Source organism: Mandrillus leucophaeus, unplaced genomic scaffold (genome assembly GCF_000951045.1).
Source record: "Mandrillus leucophaeus isolate KB7577 unplaced genomic scaffold, Mleu.le_1.0 Scaffold714, whole genome shotgun sequence".
NCBI classification, from domain to species: Eukaryota; Metazoa; Chordata; class Mammalia; order Primates; family Cercopithecidae; genus Mandrillus; species Mandrillus leucophaeus.
Genome location: NW_012107742.1, coordinates 1,129,566 through 1,155,832, shown reverse-complemented (window position 1 = coordinate 1,155,832; position 26,267 = coordinate 1,129,566). Strand labels below are relative to the sequence as shown.

The 26,267-nt window shown below is 42.5% G+C and overlaps 3 protein-coding genes across 3 annotated transcripts; all 3 read right to left on the bottom strand.

The window, feature by feature from the left end:
* Window positions 1-2,774: 2,774 nt before the first annotated feature.
* LOC105528381 (protocadherin gamma-A3) lies at window positions 2,775-5,725 on the bottom strand. Its single transcript, XM_011965114.1, has one exon. The coding sequence runs from the start codon at window positions 5,265-5,267 to the stop codon at window positions 2,775-2,777; it is 2,493 nt and encodes an 830-aa protein (XP_011820504.1). The 5' UTR covers window positions 5,268-5,725.
* Window positions 5,726-7,356: 1,631 nt separating this feature from the next.
* Window positions 7,357-10,480, bottom strand: LOC105528380 (protocadherin gamma-A2). Its single transcript, XM_011965113.1, has one exon. It carries the CDS (start codon window positions 10,270-10,272, stop codon window positions 7,828-7,830), a length of 2,445 nt encoding a protein of 814 aa, XP_011820503.1. The 5' UTR covers window positions 10,273-10,480; the 3' UTR covers window positions 7,357-7,827.
* Window positions 10,481-16,382: 5,902 nt separating this feature from the next.
* On the bottom strand, window positions 16,383-19,165 carry LOC105528379 (protocadherin gamma-A1). Its single transcript, XM_011965112.1, has one exon. The coding sequence runs from the start codon at window positions 18,934-18,936 to the stop codon at window positions 16,471-16,473; it is 2,466 nt and encodes an 821-aa protein (XP_011820502.1). The 5' UTR covers window positions 18,937-19,165; the 3' UTR covers window positions 16,383-16,470.
* Window positions 19,166-26,267: the final 7,102 nt, after the last annotated feature.

Genomic DNA, 26,267 nt, shown 5'->3' with positions numbered 1-26,267 from the left:
CAGGAAGGCACCCTGCCTGACGCTCCTGCAGAATTGAGACGCCTTCACTTCCTTTTGGTCGACAGCGGCGCCCAGAGGCTGTCTTGGAAAACTGCACAGTGCCCAGCTATTTATCCTCAAAGCGCAACCTCTTGAATCTATGTACCCTGTCTTTAATTTGCTGGAAGGAACCAAATACTCACATTTCCCCCTTTACATTTCAATTTTCTAGTTTGTCATCATCACATAAGGGTCTTCATCATTTTGTATTCTTTTTTCATTTAAAAAATTCACAAGGCACACAGTCATTTTTTTCAGTTTTGGGGGCAAAAAAAATCTTCAGTGATTTCACTATATTTATAAACTCTGGCATGACTGCTGTATCCATATAAGTGAATTGATAATTTTTATTTATATTTTTAGTGGACTAAAATACCTACCTTTCTGTAAATTCATTGGAATAAGTTCCCTTATCTAGTATTTTAAATCTCTCCATATATATGTTATCAAGTCAGTAATACTTTTCAAAGATAGTTTTTGCAAAAAAGAGGAAATCACAGCCTTACGATTATGTTAATATATTTCTCTTCTTTATAAAATATAGATAATATTTCCAGTTAAGTAGGGCAAAGTCTGATATTTTGTTAAAAGGGCAAATTTAGTATTGGGGTACACACACATGCTTTTATGAAGTGGAATTTCATATAATGTATATTTGTTTTATGAAACCAGTGTTTCTTTTTTAAATGAATGTATATGAAATACTCTAGGCTGTGTGCAGCGACCTGTGATCCCAGCACTTTGGGAGGCCAACATGGGAAGAACACATGAGGTCAGGAGTTTAAGACCAGTCTGGCCAACATGGTGCAAGCCGTTTCTACTAAAAAAATAAAAATTAGCTGGGCATGGTGGCAGGTACCTGTAACCCCAGCTACTTGGGAGGTTGAGGCAGGAGAATCGCTTAATCCAGGAGGTAGAGTTTGCAGTGAGCTGAGATCATGCCACTGAAGTCCATCCTGGGTGACAGAGCAAGACTCTGTCTCAAAAACATTCTCTATAATGCCAATTCTCAGCTCCAGCCAACTTAAACCATCAATGAGCAAAACGAGTTTGACTTGACCACTGGTAAATATTGGAGATGTATTCAGAGTTCTTAGACACCCAATTCTGCAACTTATTCTGTAGTTCCAGGCTTAGAACTCGTCTTGGTTCAAAGCAAATCCCTTTATTTCAAATGCATTACCAAATGAGATCCAACTCAACAGTTTATTCTACTATTTTGCAGTGCTCACCCATACTCATACTCCAGTTGAAACAGCCTATTATCTGTTTTCTTAAGATACCTTTTCACTTGTTTCCTTGCATCATGCCTTTATACTTTCTGTTCCTTTTATTATGAACTTCTCCTCCCTTTCTGTTGCAATGGATTCTTGCCCATTCTTCAAAAAAATAAAAATAAACCCTTTTTAGTGAAAATGGGATGTCCAAGATCTTCCATCACCTGTACAAGTAGGTGGAATTGTGTGGGTTCCATATTCTCAGTGTATTTTCATGACACATATGTAGGCTATATTTCATATAGAATTCTTAGAAATTCTCTTTGAGCATACAAATCCCCCCTGACACTAGCTAATTAACTTTTTTTTCTCCTTACAGGGAAAGTGATACTGATACTATAAACTTTTTTTTTTCTAAAAATGATACGTTAAAAGTTACACGCCTTTTTCTTTTGAGACAGGATCATCCTATGTTGCCCAAGTAGGTCTCGAAGTCCTAGGCTCAGAAGTCCTCCCCTGGCTATGGGCCTTTAAAATTCTGTGATGTATTTGCATGTTTGAGTGAGAATACACCTTACTCTGCTTACAGCTTTTGTGTTCTGGCCCTGTTGTCTCATACATTTAAATGTGCCTTTTCCTAATATATTGAGGGAGGAATCTATTCTTTCATTTGGGTTCTAATAAAATATATTTTGGTCTAATTTTGGATGACTCTCTTACATGATTTCATGAGTGAAAATAATTTCATAAATTGCAGAATAAGCCAACAATTTCTGGATGAAGAAAGTTGTAGAACATGACAAAAGAAGGGACTTCTATTCCATTGTTGGAAGAGACGGTCTGGAAATCCGCCACAGAGGCTGAGACATATTCCCTTACTTATTTTTAATATCCTTCTCAAGGGCAAGAAATACCACTCCAAGGCTCATAATAGTTTAGGTAGGTGAACTTTCCACCCTCAGGCAAAATGTTGAAATATGAATACACACATAAGCATATACTTTAGGCATACGTAACAGGCATTATAGGTAAAACCATTTGATCAGCCTCTACTTTTTCATCTGTCTTGGAAGGAGTTAAACATAATTTAATTTCATGGGCATATAAAATATATTTTATTCATATATATTTTTACTTGTATGTATCAGGATAGGCTATATAGGCTGGAATGACAAACTCCAAAGCACAGGAATTTAAAATGAAAAAGGCCTATTTATCACAGGTATACAGACCAGTGTTGTGGTTCTCTCATCATAGTTACTCAAGGACCCAGGTAGAAGGAGCAGTCACAATTTCAAATAGTAACTTAGAGATCGAAAATTCCCACAATTGCAGATTCCTCTAGGAAGTGACACACTTTACCTCCACTCACAATGTATTATTGTTTCCCTAAGCCCACTCAACCATAATCAGACCAGGGAGTGCAGTCCTACTATAGGCCCAGAAAGAAAGGGGGACAAATATTTAGCCAAAGGACTAATGACAACCTCATGGCTTTATTTCTCAAATACACATGTGTTAAAGCTTTATAATAACCACATTCTCATAATTGTTCTTCATAATATTCAAAGAAATAAATAAACTCACCTGAAGTAGGTTGGAATCTCCTTTCGTTTCAAGTAAATCCTGAGTTACCAGAAGAGGCTCGCTTTTCTCACAGCTCTCCTGGCTGATGAGCGTGTCCGCATAGTTGGGCTGGGGGAAAATCAGGTGGCTCTTCCGCGAGTCCGCAGTGAGGGAGACCTCGTGGGAATAGGTCTGCAGGAAAGCCCGAACCCCGTCCACGCCCACAAAGTGCGAGCCGGGCACGCTCGCTAAGCCGCCTCCCGAAGCCTGCAGCAGACGTGACTTGTGCCAGCGCCTTAGCCTGAGCGCCAGCAGCACGATGACAAAGGCCAGGAAGACGCAGGAGACCGCGGCCACCGCCACCACCAGGTACAGAGTGAGTTCCGAATCGTTGGGTTTGGCGGAGGGCTCGAGGCTGCCCAGATCGGCCAGGATGTCGGGGATCCTGTCTGCCACGGCCACGGTAAGCGTGACAGTGGCGGAGAGAGGGGGCTGGCCGTGGTCCTGGACGGCCACCACGAGGCTCTGCTTGAGCGCGTCTCTGTCCAGCAGGGCTCGCGCCGTGCGCACCTCGCCCGTGTGCAGCCCCACCGCGAAGAGTCCTGGCTCGCTGGCCTTGAGCAGGTGGTAAGACAGCCAGGCGTTCTGGCCCGAGTCTCTGTCCACCGCCACCACCTTGGTCACCAGGTAGCCAGGCTCTGCGGAGCGGGGCGCCAGCTCCACGCCGGTGGAACCATCTGTGGGGATGGCGGGGTACAGGATCTCGGGCGCATTGTCGTTCTGGTCCAGCACGAACAGGTTCAGCGACACGTTGCTGCTGAGTGGAGGGTTCCCGCTGTCGCTGGCTGTCACCAGTAGTTTCAAGTCTCTAAATTGCTCGTAGTCGAAGGATCGCAGCGCATATAGGACGCCAGTGTTGGAGTTGATGGAGACGTAGGAGGACAGGGGCGCCCCCTGGAGGGTGTCCTCGGTCAATGCATAAGTGATGTGGGCGTTGTCGTTGCTATCTGGGTCCTGGGCCGTCACTGAGAATATGGAGGCTCCTCTGGGGTTGTTTTCTGGAATGTAGGCGGAGTAGGATAAGTGGGGGAAGGTGGGTGGGTTGTCATTGATGTCAATCACATTCAAGATGATGTGAGTTTCTGTGGACAGTGGCGGGCTTCCCCCATCTGAGGCTCTCAGACTAATGTTATATTCTGACATTTGTTCGCGGTCTAGGGATGTGGCCGTCACTAAGCGGTAATATTGGTCTATTGATTTTTCTAACTTAAATGGCAGATTTCCCAGGACAAAAACTGCAACCTGCCCATTCTGCCCAGAATCTCGGTCATGCACATCGATAAGAGCAATTTCTCTTCCAACGGTGCCCTCTTCTGGCACTGAGCCTGTGAGAGACGTAATTGTAATTTCTGGAGCATTGTCATTCACATCCAGAACCGTGAGTAGAATCTTGGCTCTTGAAAGAAGACCTGGTCCATCCTGTGCTTCAATTTTAATTTCATAGAACATGGCATTCTCATAATCTAGATTTTTTAATATTGATACTTCTCCACTCACTGAGTTGAGATGGAAAATCTCAGCGATTTTCCCAGGCATTTTATCTAGAATATAAGACACTTGAGCGTTGAATCCCTCATCAGGGTCAGTAGCATTCACTGTGAGCAGCCGGGTACCCACAGGCACGTTCTCCCAAACACTTACACGGTACTCAGACTGAGTAAACATTGGTGGGTTGTCATTTGCATCCAGGACTATCACTTGGATGTGCAAGTTGCCAGAGTGGACAGGGTCGCCACCATCAGAGGCAACCAGGACAAGCTGGTGAATTTCTTTTTTCTTACGGTCCAGGGCCTGCTCCAGCACCAGCTCTGGATACTTGGCCCCCTCAGAGACGCTATTCACAGCCAGGGAGAAGTAGTCATTAGGGCTAAGCTTGTAGTTCTGCAGGGAGTTCATGCCTACATCTGGGTCAAAAGCAGTTTTAAGTGGAAATCGGGTCCCAGGAACCGTTAGTTCACCAATTTTTATTTCCAATTCCTCTGTTGGGAAATTAGGAGCATTATCATTAATATCTTTAATTTCTATTTCTACTTCAAAAATTTTCAATTTATCCTCAACCAGGATGTTAAATTTTACCAGACACAGCGGGATCTGAGCGCAGAGCTCCTCCCGGTCTATCCTCTCCGCGGTGACCAAGCTGCCGCTTCGCGGATTCAGAGAGAAAAGCTGCGTCCTACCTCTGGTGACGATGCGGACTCCGCGCTCAGCCAGCTCCCGGGGCTCTAACCCCAGGTCTTTAGCGATGTTGCCCACGAAGGAACCTTTATCTTGCTCCTCAGACACCGAGTAGCGGATCTGACCGGATCCTGTTTCACACAGCGTCCCCAGAAGCGCGCACAGCAGGGCCAGTCCTCTGCCATTTCGGAAACTCAGGCATTTGGTCATTTCCTTTTCGGGGAATAGCTTTCTCTGAATTCGGTTCCAGTTTCCCACGACGGACTCCAATCTTATTTTCTCAAGAAACGAAGTATTTTACGGGCCTAATTCACAGGTCAAACCGCTCGTTGACTAAGAGGTGAGGTTGGCAGCCGCCTCGGATTTTCTGAGTCTAATTTGCTGGTTCTTTGCATTGCAGGAGCAAGGAAATGGACTAGTTCTCCAGCTGCGTTCTCCTTCTTGAGTGGTCAACAGCGACACTAAGAGGCCTAACCGTTTACTGCATCCTCTCAGACAAACATGATTATTTTTGAGTTATCCAAGACCTGAAATCCTTCTTGTCAGAGATAAGAGGACTAGTGTTGATTGAACATAATTGAATTGATATATGTTAAACAGTGTGGCCTCAAGTTATCTTTCTTGGGAATCCACGCACTAACCTTAATGCCACCAATATTGCTTCAGACATAGTGGAGTTAACTGTTTTGAACTGTTCCGTTTAAGAAACACACAGTAACAAAGAACTGGCCCTAAGGACCAACACAACTATTAAAAGACATGACCACCACTTGTTCTTCAACCACTGAATCTTGATAATGTGTTTATTGTTATACTTACTACATTTATCAGGGTTATTTGATATCTTTCACCTTTCCCTCTCTATACTTTTAACTCTCTAAGAGCTGAGAGAAGGAAAAGAAGAAAAGAAGCACACAGAAATATCAGCCATATTTATACATTATATTTCTTTAAGTTTGTTCTTGGTGACCTGATAACTTAGTTTCAATATTTGTTGTTATTTAATATTCATTAAACAAATACATAATTAGGTGTCAGACAATATGTTTAGGGATTTAAGGTGAACAATATAGACACAGTCACTTCCTTCACAGAGATTATAAGGATATAAAAGCAAACAGGGAATTGTAGCGTACTGAGATAATTACCATAGTGGGAAAAGCCAAGCGGGTTAGGGGGGCCTTCAATTGGGCCTTTAAGGTTAGCAAAGGCTTTCCCAGGAAACATGAGAGGAGTGGATCAGTGAAAAGGCCTGGATGTGGGAGAGAACAGCATGACAATGCCTAGATGTGAGAGAGAAATCACAGCCCCTCAGGGTACTGAAAGAAGTTCGCTTTGTTTAAATCTAGACTGTAAGGATGTTTTTTCAAAACCCACTGCTAAAACCAGTAGAAATAAGCTTTTATGTTCCAGAATCTCTTTCTCTATAAGTTTCCAAGCACAGAAATATAAACACATATATTTGTCATTTCAATCATGATGCATGACATATCTATGCATAAGGCATTTATTCTTGTGGAGTTACTACACACACTAAAAATAACTGCTTTAATTATCCTGTTTATACTTTATTATTCACTTACAAGTAAAGATATTGTGACATATTATGCCACAGTGAGTTCCAATTTTACTCATAGAGAATTATGTAATAGTAACCAAAACAACACATTGTCTCAGAAAAGATGCAACATAAAGAATCACGGCACTTTGAGAGATACGGTGTCATTCAATAAAAGGCTCAATTGGTACATGATAATTTCCAAATAAAAATTAAAAATTATGCCATTTACATAGAACATTAGTGTGTTTATTGTTCTCTGTTATTAAATACATAACCAACATACTAAAAGCCAACATAGGAAGAGGAACGGGAAAAGAAAATTGTTCAGAGGGGCATTGGGATTGGGTGAGGGATTGGGAACATTTCTAGCAGCTATTGTGAGTAGAAACCTTGAGAAGAGAGATGTATACAAAAGATGGTTCTGGACAATTGTATGATATGAATCTTTTGTATCTTTTCTTTAAGCAAAACTATATTGAGGATATATATTATTTTAAAGATTAAAAGGCAATATGGTTCCCACATATGAGAAAGATAAAAAAAGGAGAAACCTGTTTATTACTACTCTACAACTTTATTATAGAGCAGATGATAAGTCAGTCACTTCTTCAAGAAGCACATAGCTTAGAGACTAATGTGATTTTTAAAACTAAGCCAAAATAATATGACATAACTTCCGGAAACACTGTAAGGAATGTATATTTCTAAATTTCCATATTTTTAACAGGGAAGGGCATGCAAGTTAAGGAAAACAATTTTGCTGTCAAACCGAGAGAAATATATTAAGACTGAATGAGAAAGAATTAGCCGACTAAGGTGTTTCACTGTTCATATACAGATTCAAATATAAAGTAAAAGTCATATTTTAAAAGAAGAAAGGACTTGAGCAAACATAAACTCCAATCTTTATATTTTTAACAAAGAAAAAATTGTTGATCCGGGTGGATGAGATGATTTGCCCAGGAGTGAAGAAGAAAGTGTAAGAGACCAGATACCCTAGTTACTCAATGCAGTGCTCTTTGGATAATCATCTATTAACTCCTGGTTTACATTCATTGCACAACGATTCTCGTGTCTCTTCTTCGTCTTATAGCCTGTGAACACTAAAACCTACCAAGAAATAATTCACCAAGACTCACTTCCTACAACTTGACTCTGCCCTCAAGGAAATATGGGGAACAAAATAGATATAGTAAACAAGTAAGTGAATTACTTCAGCAAACTAGCTTGTACGGATGTTGTGAAAAGATAGATTACCTGAGAAGACGTTTCTTCCCTTTCATCTTCGAGTAGAGATTGAGGTGCTGATAAAAAATCCTTTTTCTCACAGCTCTCCTGGCTGATGAGCGTGTCAGCGTAGTTGGGCTGGGGGAAGATCAGGTGACTCTTCCGCGAGTCCGCAGTGAGAGAGACCTCGTGGGAATAGGTCTGCAGGAAAGCCCGCACCCCATTCACGCCCACAAAGTGCGAGCTGGGCATGCCTGTCAAGCTGCCTCCTGAAGCCTGCAGCAGACGTGACTTGTGCCAGCGCCTTAGCCTGAGCGCCAGCAGCACGATGACAAAGGCCAGGAAGACGCAGGAGACCGCAGCCACCGCCACCACCAGGTACAGAGTGAGGTCCGAATCGTTGGGTTTGGCGGAGGGCTCGAGGCTGCCCAGATCGGCCAGGATGTCGGGGATCCTGTCTGCCACGGCCACGGTGAGCGTGACAGTGGTGGAGAGAGGGGGCTGGCCGTGGTCCTGGACGGCCACCACGAGGCTCTGCTTGAGCGCGTCTCTGTCCAGCAGGGCTCGCGCCGTGCGCACCAGTCCTGGCTCGCTGGCCTTGAGCAGGTGGTAAGACAGCCAGGCGTTCTGGCCCGAGTCTCTGTCCACCGCCACCACCTTGGTCACCAGGTAGCCGGGCTCTGCGGAGCGGGGCGCCAGCTCCACGCCGGTGGAACCATCTGTGGGGATGGCGGGGTACAGGATCTCGGGCGCGTTGTCGTTCTGGTCCAGCACGAACAGGCTTACTGATACATTGCTACTGAGTGGAGGGTTCCCGCTGTCCCGCGCCATCACCCACAGTTGCAAGTCTCGAAACTGCTCGTAATCAAAGGAGCGCAGTGCATAGAGGACTCCAGTGTCAGAGTTGATAGAGATGTAAGAGGATAAGGGTGCCCCCTGAACAGTGTCCTCCGCGAAAGAGTAAGTTACATGAGCATTGTCGTTGCTGTCGGGGTCATGGGCCGTCACTGAGAAGACAGAGGCTCCTCTGGGGTTGTTTTCAGGAATGTAGGCGGAGTAGGATGTGCGGGAGAAGGCGGGTGCGTTGTCGTTGATGTCTGCCACCTGCAGCAAAACGTGAGCATCCGTGGACAGGGAGGGGTTCCCTCCATCTTTAGCGGTTAGAGTGATGTTGTAAAAGGAAAACTGTTCCCTGTCAAGGGCTCTGGTTGTAACCAGTCGGTAGTAATTGTCCACTGACTTTTCTAACTTAAAGGGAAGATTCTCAGGGAGTGAACAGGTGATGAATGCATTCTGCCCAGAGTCTCTATCATGTACATTAAAAAGCCCAATTACGGTTCCTGGAGGAGAGTCTTCAGAAACTGAGCTAGTAGCAGATGTTATGTAAAATTCTGGGGCATTGTCATTCACGTCCAGAACCGTAATGATAACCTTCGTTCTGGTTAGAAGGCCCGGACCGTCCTGAGCTTCAATATCAATTTCATGGAATGTAGCATCCTCATAATCTAGATCTTTTATGATTGTCAGATCTCCAGATGTTGACTTAAGCTCAAATACCTCTGAGGTTTCTCCAGGGCTTTTCTCTAGAAAATAAGCCACTTGAGCGTTGTAGCCCTCATCTGCGTCAGTGGCGGTCACCGTGAGTATCCGGGTGTCCACGGGCGTATTCTCGGGAACGCTTATGCGGTACTCGGGCTGTGTAAAAACAGGCGCGTTGTCGTTCACATCCAGGACCTTCATGCAGATGCGGGAGGTGCCAGATAGCACTGGGTCACCCCCATCAGAAGCCACGAGAACGAGGTGGTGAACAGCCTCTTCCTCGCGGTCCAGAGCGCGCTCCAGCACCAGTTCTGGGTACTTGTTCCCATCAACTCCGCTTCGCACGTCCAGGGAGAAGTGATCATTTAGGTTGAGTGCATACTTCTGAAGGGCGTTCTCACCTACGTCCGCATCATGCGCATTCTTAAGAGGAATCCGGAATCCTGGCGTAGTGGTTTCACTGATTTTTAGCTCCAGTTCCTCTACTCCAAAGCGAGGGGCATTATCGTTAATATCTGTTATTTCCACCTCTACTGAATAAATAGTCAATGTGTCCTCCAGCAGGATGTTAAAATTCAACAGACACGGTGCGCTCTGAGCGCAGAGCTCCTCCCGGTCTATCCTGCTCGCAGTGACCAAGCTGCCGCTTCGCGGGTTCAGAGCAAAGAGCTGGGTCCTACCTCTGGAGACGATGCGGACTCCCCGCTCTGCCAGTGCCAGGGGCTCCAAACCCAAGTCCTTGGCGATGTTGCCTACGAAGGAGCCTCTGTCGATCTCTTCTGGCACAGAATAGCGAATCTGCCCAGCCCTGGCCTCCCACAGGGTCGCCAAAAGGAAGCACAGCAGGACCAGTTTTCTGCAGTGTGGCAACTTTTGCAGAGCCGCCATTTCCTTCCTGTCGCAGTTTTCTCCGAGTCAACTTCCAGCATTCAGTGCGGATTCCAATCTTTATTCCTCAGGCTGTGAGATGACCAGCATTCACAGGACCCAGGTCACTATGGAGACAAATGGTGGGCTGTTCGACTGAATTTCTTTGGTGCCCTGAAGCTTTAGGGCCAAACCTCCAGCCTGTTGTGCTGCGGGAGGCGTGCTGCTGGATTGGTTGGCTTTGCTGCTTTTTACTCCTTAGGTGGTCAACAGCGACGCTCAGAGGCCTAAATAATTTCTGCACCTGCTCGGGAAAACGTAAGTTACTTCTTCTTTGTTTGCCTTTGTTGACTTTCAAGGTGCTTTAAAGAATCTTACAGCTCTAAGATACCGTAGAATTAGATCTTTCAAAACAGGAATCTTTTTTATCAGGATTAATAAGACTGGTATAAATGAACATGACCTTGATAATAGTTGCTAGGAAAGTATTATTGACTGCTCAAGGCATTAATCAATGCCACCACTGCTCTTGCTACAAACATCTTCCATCTCTTATTGTATAATCAGAAGCAGTAAGATCAATTAAGAAACGTTAGCTACATTTTCTTCTAAGGTTATATATTTTGAACTTTTGTGGTTGATGGCTTAGCATTTACCTTCAAAATCTGCCTTTAAATTATTGAATCATCAGACACTTAGTTGGGTACATGTGCCTCCCACTTTGCATGACTGGGGCTGGAGATAGAAATGGTAAACATGATAAACATAGGCCCTGGTCTCAAGCATGAAGGTTGGAGGAGGACATAAGAAAGTAAAGAGAGTGTAATAGAGTAATGAGAGTGTAATAGAATAAAGTAAAGAGAGTGTAATTGCCATGATATGAGGTAAGAAACACTGGGTGATGGAGAAATACCTGGGAAGGGTATCCAGTCTAGATTTGGAGTCAGAAGAGTCTTTTTGAGGGCATGATTGAAGCTGAATCCTAAAAAGTAGGATTGAATCAAGAAAAAGGCTGAAGAATTGTTCTAGAACCTCAGAATAAATGCTTGAAGGTGAGAGACAGCATGGAACATTACAGAAATGGAAAGCAGATCTATTTGATAAAGCTAGAGTTGGAAGGGGATTTTGGAATCAGTCACTTAAAATTGTTTGAGGTTGTCAAGTTCTTTTTCTGATATTCATTTTCCAAGGGTGTAAAATACAATGCAGTGGATGTCTTCTTACTCCTGTTTTATCTTTATCATTTTGACCATTGTCAAGCATACAATTCTGTGACATTAAGTACATTCAAATTACATTCTGGTGTGATCATTACCACTATCCACCTCCAGAGCTTTTTCATCCTCCCCAACTGAAACTCTGTACTTATTAAATAGTAACTCCCCATTGCCTTTCACCCAGTCCCTGGCAGCTACCATTCTACCTTTTGCTCTATGAGTTTGACTAATCTAGGAACTTCATATATGAGGAATTGTACAGTATTTGTCATTTTTTGACAGGTTTATTTCACTTGACAACATGTCTTTGAAGTTCGTCCATATTGTAGCATGTAACAGAATTCCCTTCCTTTTTAAGGCTGAATAATAGTCCATTGCATTTGTGAACCACTTTTTGTTTACCCATTCATCTGTCAATGGACACTTGGGTTACTTCCACTTTTCAACTATTGTGACTAATGCTGCCATAAACATAGGTGTACAAATATCTGTTGAAGTCCCTACTTTCACTTCTTTTGGGTAATAACCAGAGTGGAATTGCTGGATTATATGGTAATCCTATGTTTAAATTTTTGAGGAATCACCATACCATTTTCCACAGCAGTTGTATCATTTTATATTCACCAGCAATGCACAAGAATTCCAATTTATCCATATTCTTGTTAACACTTATTTTCTTTTCTTTTATGACAGCAATTCTAACGAATGTGAAGTAGTATCTCATTACGGTTTTGATTTGCATTTCCCTAATGACTAGTGATGTTGAACATATGACTAGTGATGTTGAACATCTTTTCATATGGTTTTGGCCATTTGTATATCATCTTTGGAGAAATGTCTATTCAAGTCCTTTGCTCATTTTAACATCCAATTGTTTGGGAGGTTTTGTTGTTGAATTGTGGGAGTTCTTTATTCTGGATATCCATTCTTAGATATATGATTTGGAAACATTTTCTGTCATTCTGTGGGCTGCCTTTTCACTCTATTGATATTGTTCTTTGCTGCACATAGTTTTTAATTGTGATAAAGTCCAGTATACCTTTATTTTTTCTTTTGTTGCTTGTGCTTTTGGTGTCATATCCAAGAAATCATTGCCAAAATCAATGTTATGAAGGTTTCCTCCTGTTTTCTTCTGACAGTTGCATAGTTTTAGTTCTTAAACGTAATAGCTAAAAGGGTTTTATTGCTTCTGAATATTGCTTCTTTGATCCATTTTGAATTAATTTTTGTAAGTGGTATAAGTGGAATTGCCCATTTCTGGTGACCCTTTAGTCTGTTTGCCTTTTGACTCCTTCCTTGTTGAAATTTTCTCATTTTTACTTTCATCCATTCCTCTTAGAAGACTGAAGAAAAATGTATTGGAAATAATTGATACCAACCATGTTTTCTTGTAGAGTTACTATGGTATATCTTGCTTTGGTTTTTTAATTTTTATTTTTGTGTTTGTGTTTGTTTTGTTTTATAGAGGTTGGGTCTTGTTATACTGCCCAGGCTGGATTCAAACTCCTGGGCTCAAGCAATCCTACTGCCTCAGCCTACTCAATAGCTGGGATTCTAGATATGCCATTGTGCCTGGCTCTGTTAAATGAGTCCTAACATTAGACTTGACAGAATTTTCATTTTCTCCCCACTGGTTTTACTATAACATTTTTTGTCTGCTTCTGTTACTTTATCCTCAGAATTCTTCCATGGTTGCATTTCAAAAATGTATCTCTTTGTTATTTTTTACATCATTTTATTTTAGTATATACTCATTATGTGTTTTTTATCTTCTTAAATGGCAAGCTAAATTCATGTATTTTAAAGAATTTTGGCCGGGCGGGGTGGCTCAAGCCTGTAATCCCAGCACTTTGGGAGGCTGAGACGGGCGGATCACGAGGTCAGGAGATTGAGACCATCCTGGCTAACACAGTGAAACCCTGTCTCTACTAAAAAAACACAAAAAACTAGCCGGGTGAGGTGGCAGGCGCCTGTAGTCCCAGTTACTTGGGAGGCTGAGGCAGGAGAATGGCGTGACCCTGGGAGGTGGAGCTTGCAGTGAGCTGAGATCCGGCCACTGCACTCCAGCCTGGGCGACAGAGCGAGACTCCGTCTCAACAAAAAAAAAAAAAAAGGAATTTTGTTTGTTTTTTAAAAAAAATTATTGCATTTGTCTATAAACTTACTCCTAATTAGTTTTAGCTGCATCTCACAATTTTTAATAAATAATATTTAAATCCTTCTCTTCTGAGTAGTTGTCATTGTCATTGTGATTTTTGAAATCCAAGGGTTATTTAAGGGTGTGGATGTAAATATCCAAACTTTTTCCCCCTTTTCTATTTTTAAATGTTTGCTTTCTGATTTAAGTATGTGTTGTAAGGCAAGTATATTATTGGTACTTTGGAATTCGCTGAACCCTTTTTTGTAATGACTAGATAATAAACTTGTAGATTGTCTATCTGTTCAAGGATGACTATTCCATATTTGTTGTGTGTAGAACAGATCTATTAGAATCCTAATAGATCAACCTTATAAATTATGTTGTTTAGATCTTCTGTATATTAACGAACTTTCTCCCTGTAGGGTCTATTATTTCTTATGGAATTATGTTAAAATATTCTGGTATTTTCTAAGCTACATTTTTTGGTAATAGAAGCTCATATTTTTATATTCTTTTGATCATCTGTTCTTTTTACAACTATAATCAGTTCATTTTTTAAAATCACATTTTGTGTTTGTTACCTTAAATACAACTTTGTTGTTATATTAATATTAACATGACTGCTTTCTTTTTCTGTGTGCATACATACATAGTTTTACTGTTTAGGTGTATTTTTAAGTATATGTATTATTAGAATATGGATTTTAAAAATCAACTAATTTTGTAATATTTGTCCTTTAATAGGTAAATGTAGCTCACTTGTATATACACAGAAAAAAGTTATGATTATAAGAGCTGAGAAAGTCCAGAACTGAGATAACTTAGCTATCAATTGAGAGTATACTCTTGGTACCAAGCAAAAAATAAAAATAAAAATGCAACAGACACACAGCAAGAATGAGAGAAAGTCTTCAATGGTTATCAGAGAAAAAACAGAGATTACCTTAAAAGATAAGAGTTTGTTGAAAGCTTCTTACTAGCAACAATAAATTCTACGAGACATGTGTGTTTTGAAATTTTGGTTTGTATATTTATTTTTAGTGGAAGAGCTCTGTTTATTTTCAGTTTTAGTTTGTTTTTCTTTTCTACACTATGTCCCTGTCTCCTTCCCTCCTGGGTTCAGTGCTCATTTATAATGGTTTTGAAATAAATAATTTCTATCTGACCTCAGGTCCCAGGCCATAACTGGGTCTCTTAATGACGCTTTAGTGATACCCAGCAGTGATATTCTGGATACCACAGCTCACATGAGAGATACTTGGTGTTCGCTGTCTCTATCCAGCATCCGTGTCTGTCTCTTTCTCTTGGTCTACACAGCTTACCAAGAAAGCTATAACCACACGAATTGGGCGGCAGCTTCTATTTTTATTTATTTATTTATTTACTTATTTAACATGGTGTGGCTCTGTTGCCCAGGCTGGAGTGCAGTGGCGCCATCGCGGTTCGCTGAAGCCTTGACTTCCTGGGCTCAAGCGATCCCGCCACATCAGCACCTGCGCCGGCCCGCCCCGCCCCGCCTCGCCCCGCCTCGCCCCGCCCCGCGTAGCTGGGACTACAGTTGCAGGCCACCGTGTCTGGCTGGTCTTGAACTCCAGGGCTCCAGGGATCTTTCCGCCTCAGCCTCTCAAATTGTTGGCAATACAGACGTGAGCCACTGCGCCCAGCTAGGCAGCATGTTCATGCATCTTTCTGTTCCTTTTTAACCAGCTGAAGGGCCTCATTGCTTGTTTTGGATTCAGGCAGTAAGCCTGGTCCAGGTCATTTATCTAGTCTGAAGCACTTCTGTCCCTATTACATTGTTGGAGGCAGTTTCCTAACCTTCAATTTCTTCTTTTAAGTCCAAGACTATAACTCACATGGCTTCAGACCAGCTAACCACTTTGCTTTTGCTTTCCTCTTATATTTTATGTATCTCTGTATTTTATTGGATCAGAGTAAATATAAAAAAGCATGGACTTACTCCCCGACCATGCTTTTTTTTCCTTCTGAAAAGTTAACACACATTAAAGTAGGATGTATACTTGATTTTTGTTAGTTGATTTCATTACAGGTATAATGTAATAAGTCAGGAGGCTTCAAAGCTGTTTCTCAAGTTGCACGATAAATTTTCTGTTGTTCACTTTGTTACTTCATAAATTACTTAAATAGATGTATTCTTCAGTACAGGCACCACTGCTCACACCTGTAATATCAGCACTTTGGGAGGCTGAGGTGGGAGGATCACTTAAGCCCAGGAGGTAGTGGCTGCAGTGAGCCATGATCACGCCACTGCACTCCAGCAAGACCCTGTCTCAAAACTTAAAAAAATCTGATAATAAAGATAGAATAAAGGGCTAAAATATTCAACAATAATTTAAAATTGCAGTTTATATAGATCCCTATAATCTTATATGAACACAATTAAAAATACTACTTTAGACAATCTTCACCTCTTCAAATGTCCCTAAATAAAATATCACAGTGTACTGACAGATGACGTCTACATTAAATTCCGGGGTAAATTAGCAGGTATTTATAACAAGAAAATTTGAAAATAGTATTAGACATTTAAATATTGGTGAGCCTTTTCTAATCAAACCCTTTAACCCAGAGGCAAGTAAGAAAATGTTAGAAGCTAAATCACCCTGTTTCTAATGCAGTGCTCCTTCCAGACAGAGATGGCATCTCACACATACCTTCAACCCAACCACCTACATTATGATCACAGTCTCCTTTTCAATGCAAGAACAATTATAAATATACCTGCATATGAACGTGTAGACTCACTTAATCGTGATTTTCCAGGACTTGTAATAAAAAGCCATAAAGATACATGGGTTAGAAGAACTATCTGTAGTAAAGAGTGAATGCAAGTAAGTTAAATCAAGAATTATTTTTCTCTAGATAGCTTATACATTCATTACAAAAGTTTACCTGAGAAAACGGTTCCTTTTTGTCTTCAAGTAAAGACTGGGGTGCTGATAGAAAATCCTTTTTCTCACAGCTCTCCTGGCTGATGAGCGTGTCCGCATAGTTGGGCTGGGGGAAAATCAGGTGGCTCTTCCGCGAGTCCGCAGTGAGGGAGACCTCGTGGGAATAGGTCTGCAGGAAAGCCCGAACCCCGTCCACGCCCACAAAGTGCGAGCCGGGCACTAAGCCGCCTCCCGAAGCCTGCAGCAGACGTGACTTGTGCCAGCGCCGAAGCCTGAGCGCCAGCAGCACGATGACAAAGGCCAGGAAGACGCAGGAGACCGCGGCCACCGCCACCACCAGGTACAGAGTGAGGTCCGAATCGTTGGGTTTGGCGGAGGGCTCGAGGCTGCCCAGGTCGGCCAGGATGTCGGGGATCCTGTCTGCCACGGCCACGGTAAGCGTGACAGTGGCGGAGAGAGGGGGCTGGCCGTGGTCCTGGACGGCCACCACGAGGCTCTGCTTGAGCGCGTCTCTGTCCAGCAGGGCTCGCGCCGTGCGCACCTCGCCCGTGTGCAGCCCCACCGCGAAGAGTCCCGGTTCGCTGGCCTTGAGCAGGCGGTAGGATAGCCAAGCGTTCTGGCCCGAGTCTCTGTCCACTGCCACCACCTTGGTCACCAGGTAGCCGGGCTCTGCGGAGCGGGGCGCTAGCTCCACTCCTGTGGAACCATCTGTGGGGAGGGCGGGGTACAGGATCTCAGGCGCATTGTCGTTCTGGTCCAGCACGAACAGGTTCAGCGACACGTTGCTGCTGAGGGGCGGGTCCCCACTGTCCTGCGCCATCACTTTCAGTTGCAAGTCCCGGAACTGCTCGTAGTCGAAGGATCGCAACGCATACAGGACCCCAGTGTCGGAGTTGATGGAGACGTAGGCAGATAGGGGTGCTCCCTGGATGGTGTCCTCTATTAGGGAGTAAGCGATTTGTGCATTCTCATTGCTGTCCGAGTCGTGGGCCCTCACAGAGAAGATGGAGGCTCCTCTGGGGTTATTTTCGGGAATGTAGGCAGAGTAGGAGTCCTGATGGAAGACTGGGGAGTTGTCATTGATATCTGTCACTAGCAGTGAAATGTGAGTTTCAGTAGATAGAGCTGGAGTTCCTTGGTCTGTTGCTGTTACTGTGATGTTGTACCCAGAGATAAGTTCTCTGTCCAGTGTTCTTTCAGTCACTAAACGGTAATAATTATCAACTAACTTTTCCAATTTAAAGGGTAAATTTCCAGGAATGAAACATGTGGTGTAGCCATTGTCTCCTGAGTCCTGGTCATGCACACTGATAAGAGCAATTATGGTCCCAGGAGGAAAGTTTTCTGGAACTGCAGTGGTGACAGAGGTGATGGTCACTTCTGGGGCATTGTCATTTACATCTAAAACTTTGATCAGTACCTTAGCTCTAGTCATGAGCCCCGCACCATCCTGGGCTTGAACTTCCATTGAATAAATTTTGTATTCTTCGAAATCTAGTGGTTCTTTATTTGATATTTCTCCTGTGTAAGAATCTAAATGAAATATTTGGGCCACTCTGTGGTCTACATTGTGAAAGGAGTATGTTACTTTCCCATTAGATCCCTCATCAGGGTCGGTGGCATTTACCATGAGCAGTCGAGTGCCCAGTGGCACGTTTTCAGGGACATTCATATGGTATTGTGCCTGAGTAAATGCTGGAGGATTGTCATTTGCATCCACCACCTGAATGTAAATTCTGAGGGTCCCTGAACGGACTGGGTCACCCCCATCAGAAGCTGTGAGGATGAGGTGGTGGACAGCTTCTTCTTCTCTGTCTAGGGGACTCCGCAGCACCATCTCTGGATGTTGGGGCCCATCGGCTCCCTGTTGCACATCCAGGGAGAAATGAGGGTTAGAACTGAGTTGGTAGCTCTGGAGTGAGTTCACACCCACATCAAGGTCTTGTCCAAATGGCAATGAGATTCTGGTACCTGGAGTGGTTATTTCATTCATTTTAAACTCCAGTTCCTCTAACTGAAATTGGGGAGTGTTGTCATTAATATCAATTATTTCTACTTCAACAGGGAAAAGCTTCATTTTATCCTCAACAAGGATATTAAAACTCACGAGACATGGCATGCGCTGAGCGCAGAGCTCTTCCCGGTCTATCCTGCCCGCGGTGATCAAGCTGCCACTTCTAGGATTCAGAGCGAAAAGCGGCATCCTACCTCTGGAGACGATGCGGACTCCGCGATCTGCCAGCTCCTGGGGTTGTAGCCCTAGGTCCTTGGCAATGTTGCCCACGAAGGAACCTTTGTCTGTCTCTTCCGGCACTGAGTAGTGAATATTCCCAGCCCCAGCTTCCAACAGCAGCTCCAGAGAAAGACACAGAAGCATCAGCCTGCTGCAGCCGGTCAGCTTTTTCTGAATCTTCATGGCTCTCTCACTTCGTAGTTTTCTTCCAGTCCAGTACCAAGGGTATCGTTCCTGCTTTTCTGAGCTGAAATTAACCCAATTTTCCGGAGAATTCTGAGTGGAGAGTCATCCAGAAGTAGGATTTAGGCAGTCTTGGACAGTCTGTTTTCAATCTGGCGGTTATGGAGGTTCTAAGAGGCACAAGAGCTTTTTTTTTTCCCCCCCTCCTCCTGAAGTGTGTGTACTGCCTGTATCTACCAGATTAGTGAACAGCGGCACCCAGAGTCCTAACCAGTTACTGCATTCCTAGAAAATACTTAAAACTTTCTCATTAACTTAATATTTTCTTAAGTTTTAGTCTATTGTCAAGGAAATCATTCTACAATATATGTATGAAAAGGAGAAACTATATGTTCACTTCCTTAAATGTGCCTAAATGTCACCAAATTGAAATATACAGGAGAATCTTAGTATTTTCATGCTATCTGCTTTCCTTGTTTGCTATTCAGGGAATGATAGTAAAAACCTAACATCACAATGAGGACAAAATCATCTCTCCACTTTTTCTGTAGTAAAGCTTGACCACTTGATAATTTCCCAGGCCACATAGAGCAGCTCTCCTTTGACTAGAGGATGAAAAGTCTTGGAGGGAAAGATAATCTTTTAGAATATAAGCTAGACTTTAAAAAAATTGTACCATCCCATTTCCTTCCCATTATGATTTGAATATTTATCAGAAACCTTGGGATTTTGAAGGGCATGGTTTAACCATATCCTTATTTTTCCTCTTCTTTTTTTGAAGTGTCTTTGCATTATGTAGGTTTTAAAAAATTCTTAAGATTCACCCAAAGGTAATACATTTTGGAAAAAAATAAAACTGGGCTCTTGGAATTTCATTGAAAAGTCACATGAATATATAATTTAGATTTCAAATTTCAGAGTCAGTCTATGATATTATTCTTCACAGCTGAAAAGAAAAATGGTCTCATCTTTATTTTTAGATTGTCTCTTATAATATGTATTCCCCTGTAATTGTGCTTAATATTTTCTCCAAGAGAAGTTGGTTTTCTCCTAACAGTACTTTTTAACCAGTTAAGATGAGGATGTGGCCTTCTTTCTTTTAATCACTGCAGTATTAGCAAAGGGTTACTAATTAAAATGTCTCAGGCTTAGAGTGACTTACTTATCTTTACCCCAAAGTTAGAGAAGCATGCTATCCGCACTCCAGAGTCTGATATCTTCAGGAACAAATTGAGCGAGCCAACCCAATGACACCATGACTGAGAAAAGTTAAAAATAAGGAAAGAAAGAAAACAACGAAAGGTCTCAAGAATAGTTTTTGGAAAGAGAATTTTAGTTCTTATATAACTAAATCTACAGTTTCTCAGCTTCTCAAAGACAAGTATATGGAGCCAAAGAGTAGAAATTTAAAGATGCAATAAATCACCTTTGATACTGCAAGGAAGGAACTCTTTAACAGAGAACGTAACTTTCCAGAATACACATTAATAGGCACAAACTTTTCCCCAAAGAAACTGTGAGCTAATGAGGCAAATTAAAATATACATAAGAACTAGCAAGTAAACCTGTAGGGCTCCCTACTCTCAGCAACCAAAAACACGCAGGAGTGATTTATAAAAGGATGATAAGTATAAAATAAAAATGTTAAAATATTACACAAATACATTTGAATCAAATGTAACATTTAAAGCTTCATTGCTGGCCAGGCACAGTGGCTCATGCCTGCAATCCCAGTACTTTAGGAGGCCAAGGTGGGCAGATCACTTGAGGCCAGGAGTTTGAGACCAGCTTGATCAACATAGTGAACCCCGTTTCTACAAAAACAAAAACAAAACAAAACAAAGCTTCATAGCTGGCACTGCAGAGAATATCTGGTTGAAAGCTGTTTCTTGAGTTAATTTAAAGACATTAAGATTTTAAAAATATCTAAAGCCACACATACGTTGTAGGAACACGGCAAATTTCCTTCCTTTAAGTTGGAGACAACTCCATATCCAGGCTTGGACCAGAGATCTGGCTGAAAGCAGCCCCAGGCAATGGGGCTATAGAGGGCATTGCAGGTTCAGAAAGATGGCCAGAGTCACACTGAGGAGAAATAGCATGGAGATCAAGGCAATGGCCATCCCAGGTTAAACTACAGCTGTTGGGTGCTGTCTGTTGCCTGCTGTTGGGTGCTGGGTGATTGCTGAGGTCTGGCAGCAACTCCTGCAAACTGTGAGCAGCAACCAGGTACAGCGTGATGATTCACCATTGAGCATGGTGACCAACAAACCTTGGCAGGTTGCATCTCTGTTACCCACAGTGACACAGCACGCATCTAGCTTGTGCACATCCCTAGTTTGAAGAGCCACATTAGCTGACCTGAAGCACGGACAGTCAGCCTTTGTGCCCCAGCTGGTGTCCACTTTGGTGATGGGATAGCTCGGTTGCATTGTGAGTGGTGCAGCATCAAAGAGGGCCCCACCTGGCTGTAACTCCTGGCGTAGTGTCCTTGCATTTTCACAATGGTCATCCACCATCACATGCAAGTTCAGGATGACACTGAGCAAGTTGAACCCTGGTCACTGGCCCGCAGAGTCAGCTCAAAGATAGTCTGCATGAACACCACAGCACTTTGCACTCACTGACATGCAGAATGACAGTGCCCACAGTGGCAGGTCACTGGTCAAGAAGAAACAGGAGGCATATGGGACCCTAAGTCAGGGTGGGAAGTGCTAAAGTATGTGATGGAGGTTCTGGGTAGTGTTCCCAGTCACCCAAAAGAAACAGGAGGCTTGTTGAAGAATGAGCATTTTTGTGGATGCCGATGATATGCAGGGTGATGCAGGAGAGGGACAGTTTGTCCTTGTTGGTGGTTCTGATGGTGACATTGTTCTTCAGGGTCTGCTACCAGTTTAGAATTCCATCTGTGAGTAGCTGACAAAGAATTACATCATAATTCTTGGAGGTGAATTGTTTGTCAGTATGATCATTTCTCTCTATAATAATTTTCATCTTTCATTTAAGGTCTCTTAGTCCTATTGTTTTGGTTAGGGCAACCACAGTTCTTACCTCTGATAGGACTAGACGCTGAACTGAAAGTTACCTGCACTGACTGCATTCATTTCAACCAGGACTCTGAAGTGGGCCCTCAAACTGCCTCCAGTCTTATATTCCATGCTGTAACTGTTACTCTTCAGAATCAAGTATTTCTGTCATTATTGGACAGGAAATATATTCTGTATGCCCTGTAAAATTGTGTAGAAAGATCAGGAGAACTCTATATTGAAGATATTGTCTAGGTCATTGGGGATCACCTGAAGAATGAAGAGGAGGAGGTGGTGGGCATGTTCTCCTGCAGGCTAACCCCACTTACACATTGCTCAATATCTGATGACTGGCATTGGCATCCAAGGCCTGTGTCTTGCCCTGAGCTGTTCTGCCCCCTCCCCATCACTAAATGGTGGCAGCTCTGCTCCTCTAGTTCAGGGTTTCTTTTTTTTTCTTTTCTCTTTTCTTTTCTAAGAGATGGGGTCTGGCTATGTTACTGAGGCTGGAATGCAGTGGCTATTCACAGTTGTGCTCATAGCGCACTGCAGCCTCTAGCTGGCATCAAGCAATCCTCCTGCCTCAGCCTCCTGAGTAACAGGGACCACAGGAGTGCCCCACTGCACAGGCTCAGGGATTCTTCAATAGCAGCAATTCAGAGTACATACTGCTGTAGTACTCTCCTTTACTTCTAGGGGAAGAGGAGATGGCTATTAAAATTAATCTGATATATTTGTACAGAGTTACTGCCAGTGTTCAAAATCTACTGCGGGCTTAAGAGTACAAGTTCCTCTTATTAAGATGTTTTCCAGAATTTCCAAAACGTGTGCTAAAAGCCATTTTATTTATATCCAAGATGCATACGTTTGTATGAAAAACATTTATATGATTTTTCAGTACCTTCAAATTCAAATGGCCGAGGGTCTTCCTTGGGCATAACTGCTAGATCTATCCTGTCATTCTCAAGCTCCTCTCTGGCTCATTCTCCAGCTGTATGTAAAGAGAGGCTTCTCAGCACTTACCCGTAGTTTTTCCCGTCACCGAGACACAGATCTTCTGAGAGATTACCAACCTTTCAACCCCTAGCCTTCTCCTCCAGAATCTTACAGCATATCAGCTACGTAGAATAAAGACCTCAGGCAGGGAAACAGCGATTCCTGCACTCCTCACACCTTCCTTATGGGGGACTTCTTCCTCTGTTTCTTCTTCTTGCTGGTACTCAGATCCGAATACCTCTCTCTACCGTTGCTCCCTGCTTCCTGCTCCCTGCGATGCTCAGGAATAAAAGGCAGCTCCTCACTCTGGGTCACTAGACATCGTGAGATTCCTGACCGAGATATTTAGAGCAGATTGCGAGAGAGACAGCAGGCAGAGTCCTCTCCTATAGTGTTTCTAAAAAGCCTGCGGGGACTGCTGCGTCAGTGGATTGCTTTGTTTCCCTCCAGCCACGGATTGGCGGACAGCGGCACCCAGAGGCCCAGTATGATATCCCTAGCAGGTTAGTTTTCAAGGTCCTCACAAGAGACTGTATCGGCTTTTTTCTCAAGACATATTTTAAAATACCAGCTGCTTTACTAAGAAGGGTGCAAATCATTATTTTTGATAAAATATTAACAAAATCATCATTTCACAAAATTTAATGCAAACGTTTTATTAAAATTCTTTTTTTTTTTTTTGAGACAGAGTCTTGCTTTGTCACCCAGGCTAGAGTGCAGTGGCGTGATTACGGCTCACTGCAACCTCCGCCTCAAGGGTTCAAACAATTCTCCTGCCTCAGGCTCCCGAGTAGCTAGGACTACAGCTACACGCCACGACGCTCGACTAATTTTTGTATTTTTAGTAGAAACGGGGTTTTGCCATGTTGGCCAGGATGGTCTCGAACTCCTGACCTCAGGTAATTCGTCCGCCTCGGCCTCCCAAAGTGCTGGGATGACAGGCGTGAGCCACCGCACCCATACTAAAATTCATTAAAATTCGACTAAGAATTCTTACAAATTTTTCCCTCTTGATGTTTTCTTTTCAAGATGACACACTATTGAAACTTATTTTTCATGAAAATGGCTACTCAAGAAATTATCCACTGTAAAAAATTATTATAAAAAATTCACTGTAAATTCAATATATTAAAGGAGAAAATTTCACTATAAAAGGTGGAAAATACTGATAAAAATGTAAAATTGAGTAACTGCATTATGTAACTACTGATATAAAGAATTTACATTCGATGCTTATCCATACTTTAAAAATAGATATATACTTTTATAATTACAAAAATAATCAGCTCATTTATGGATACTATTGGTTGTTCATGCCCTTTTTCCTCTTGTAACACTTCCTTTTAGTTTAGGTTTTCACCCTTCATGTACCTAGGGAAGCAGAACCTATTCAGAGCTGTAGTAGGTTCTGATAAATTTAATCTAATAATGATAATCTCATCCTCTTGACAGTGCTTAGTTAGGAATACAGACTTAAAATAATAAGCAAGGTTTCTCAACCTTGGTACTATTTTGAGCCATATAATTCTTTGTGGTGGGGAGCTGTTCTGTGCCTTGTAGAATGTTCAGCAGTATCCCTGGCCTCTATGTACTAGATACCAGTAGGACCCACCCCCCACAGTTGTGACAACCATAAATATCTCCAGACATTACCAAATGTCTCTTCACCTCTCCCCATTTTCAGAAACACAGGCTTAGGGTATTTCCATAGTGAGTATTAATGAGCCAAGAATAGGAACATGGCCTAAGTTGGCCCAATTGGATTGAAAGACTGCTTGGGGAGAGTGACTCTCTTGTCACGGACAAGGAAGAAAGTTCTCCAGTTATTGCTGCTGGCTGGTATCTTGTGACTGCAGCCTTTGGAATTCTACAAGGAGAGGAAAGCAGAGCTGAAACAATAATAGAAAAAGTATAAATAAGTGCTTATTCTTCAAAATTAGGAAGAAAAAACAATTTGTGCTATACCATGATTGTATCTGGCCTAGAGGCACTGAAACTTCTAGACCTGCCTGTCCACTAGAGTAACAACCAGCCACATGTGGTCCCTGAGAACTTGAAATGCAGCTAGTCTAAACTGAGATGTGCTGTAAATGCAAAACACACACTAGGTGTTGAAGATTTAGTACAAAACAAGAATGTAAAATGTATTATTAATATATTTACATTATTGTAAAAATATGTTGCAATTATATCTTAGATATGCTGGATTAAAATTATTGAAGTTTCACCTGTTTCTTTTTGCTATTTGAATGTGGCTACCAGATAATCTAAAATCACATCTATGGCTCACCATCTGTGGCCCACATTATATTTCTATTGGACAAAGCTGCGCTGGACTACCTGTTTTTTGGGATCATAGATTTTCTTACCCTTTAAACCAGTGTAAATTAGATTTTAATGTTTTTCCTATAGAAAACATCCTACTAGATACAGGAACTGCTATATATTTTTAGTTAGCCTTTTTACCTTTAAAATATATGGTGATATAGCAATATGTAAGTTGGCTTTTCTGTGGTATTTGCTATTTCCTCACCCCTATAATTTTCTAGCTCCTAAATATAAGCAGGATTTCTCGCATCACCCATAATTTAACCTCCAAAGTATAAGCAGCCCTTTAAAGAACTAAAAAGTGTATTAAAGGGCTGCTTATACTTTGGAGCCCTTTAAGGAACTAGAACGTGTATTAAATGGAATTTTCAAACATACACAATTATTAGTAACCTGATTGCCACACTCCTTAATGACAGGCAGGAAGCCTTTGGAGGACTTGTTACCACACCGGGGAATTTATTGCTCTCCCCAAATCTTTTGTTCACTACTATCACAGATATTCCATGCAACAACCACAGGAGTGTAATTCATCAATTCAGAGTTTTTCTGAATGTCTAATGGAATTTAAAAAAAAAAAAAAACTGGGGATTTATCAGTAGACATTAAGATAATGTGATGTGGCAGAGGCCTTAGGCCTTAGTGATAGACAGAGGTCTGCCACATCACATTATCTTTTTTTTTTTTTTTTTTGAGATGGAGTTTTGCTCCAGTGTTGCCCAGGCTGGGGTGCAATGGCACAATCTTGGCTCACTGCAACCTTTGCTTCCCAGGTTCAAGCAATTCTCCTGCCTCAGTCTCCCGAGTAGCTGGGATTACAGGTGCCTGCTGCCAAGCCTGGCTAATTTTTAAAAATATTTTTAGTAGAGACGGGGTTTCACCAAGTTGGAGCGGCTGGTCTTGAATTCCTGACCTCAAGCAATCCACCTGCCTTGGCCTCCCAAAGTGCTGGGATTACAGGCATGAGCCACTGCACCCAGC

Bases quoted from the DNA above. Each gene is read 5' to 3' on its own strand.
- LOC105528381 (XM_011965114.1), bottom strand. From the start codon at position 5,267: ATGACCAAATGCCTGAGTTTCCGAAATGGCAGAGGACTGGCCCTGCTG.
- LOC105528380 (XM_011965113.1), bottom strand. From the start codon at position 10,272: ATGGCGGCTCTGCAAAAGTTGCCACACTGCAGAAAACTGGTCCTGCTG.
- LOC105528379 (XM_011965112.1), bottom strand. From the start codon at position 18,936: ATGAAGATTCAGAAAAAGCTGACCGGCTGCAGCAGGCTGATGCTTCTG.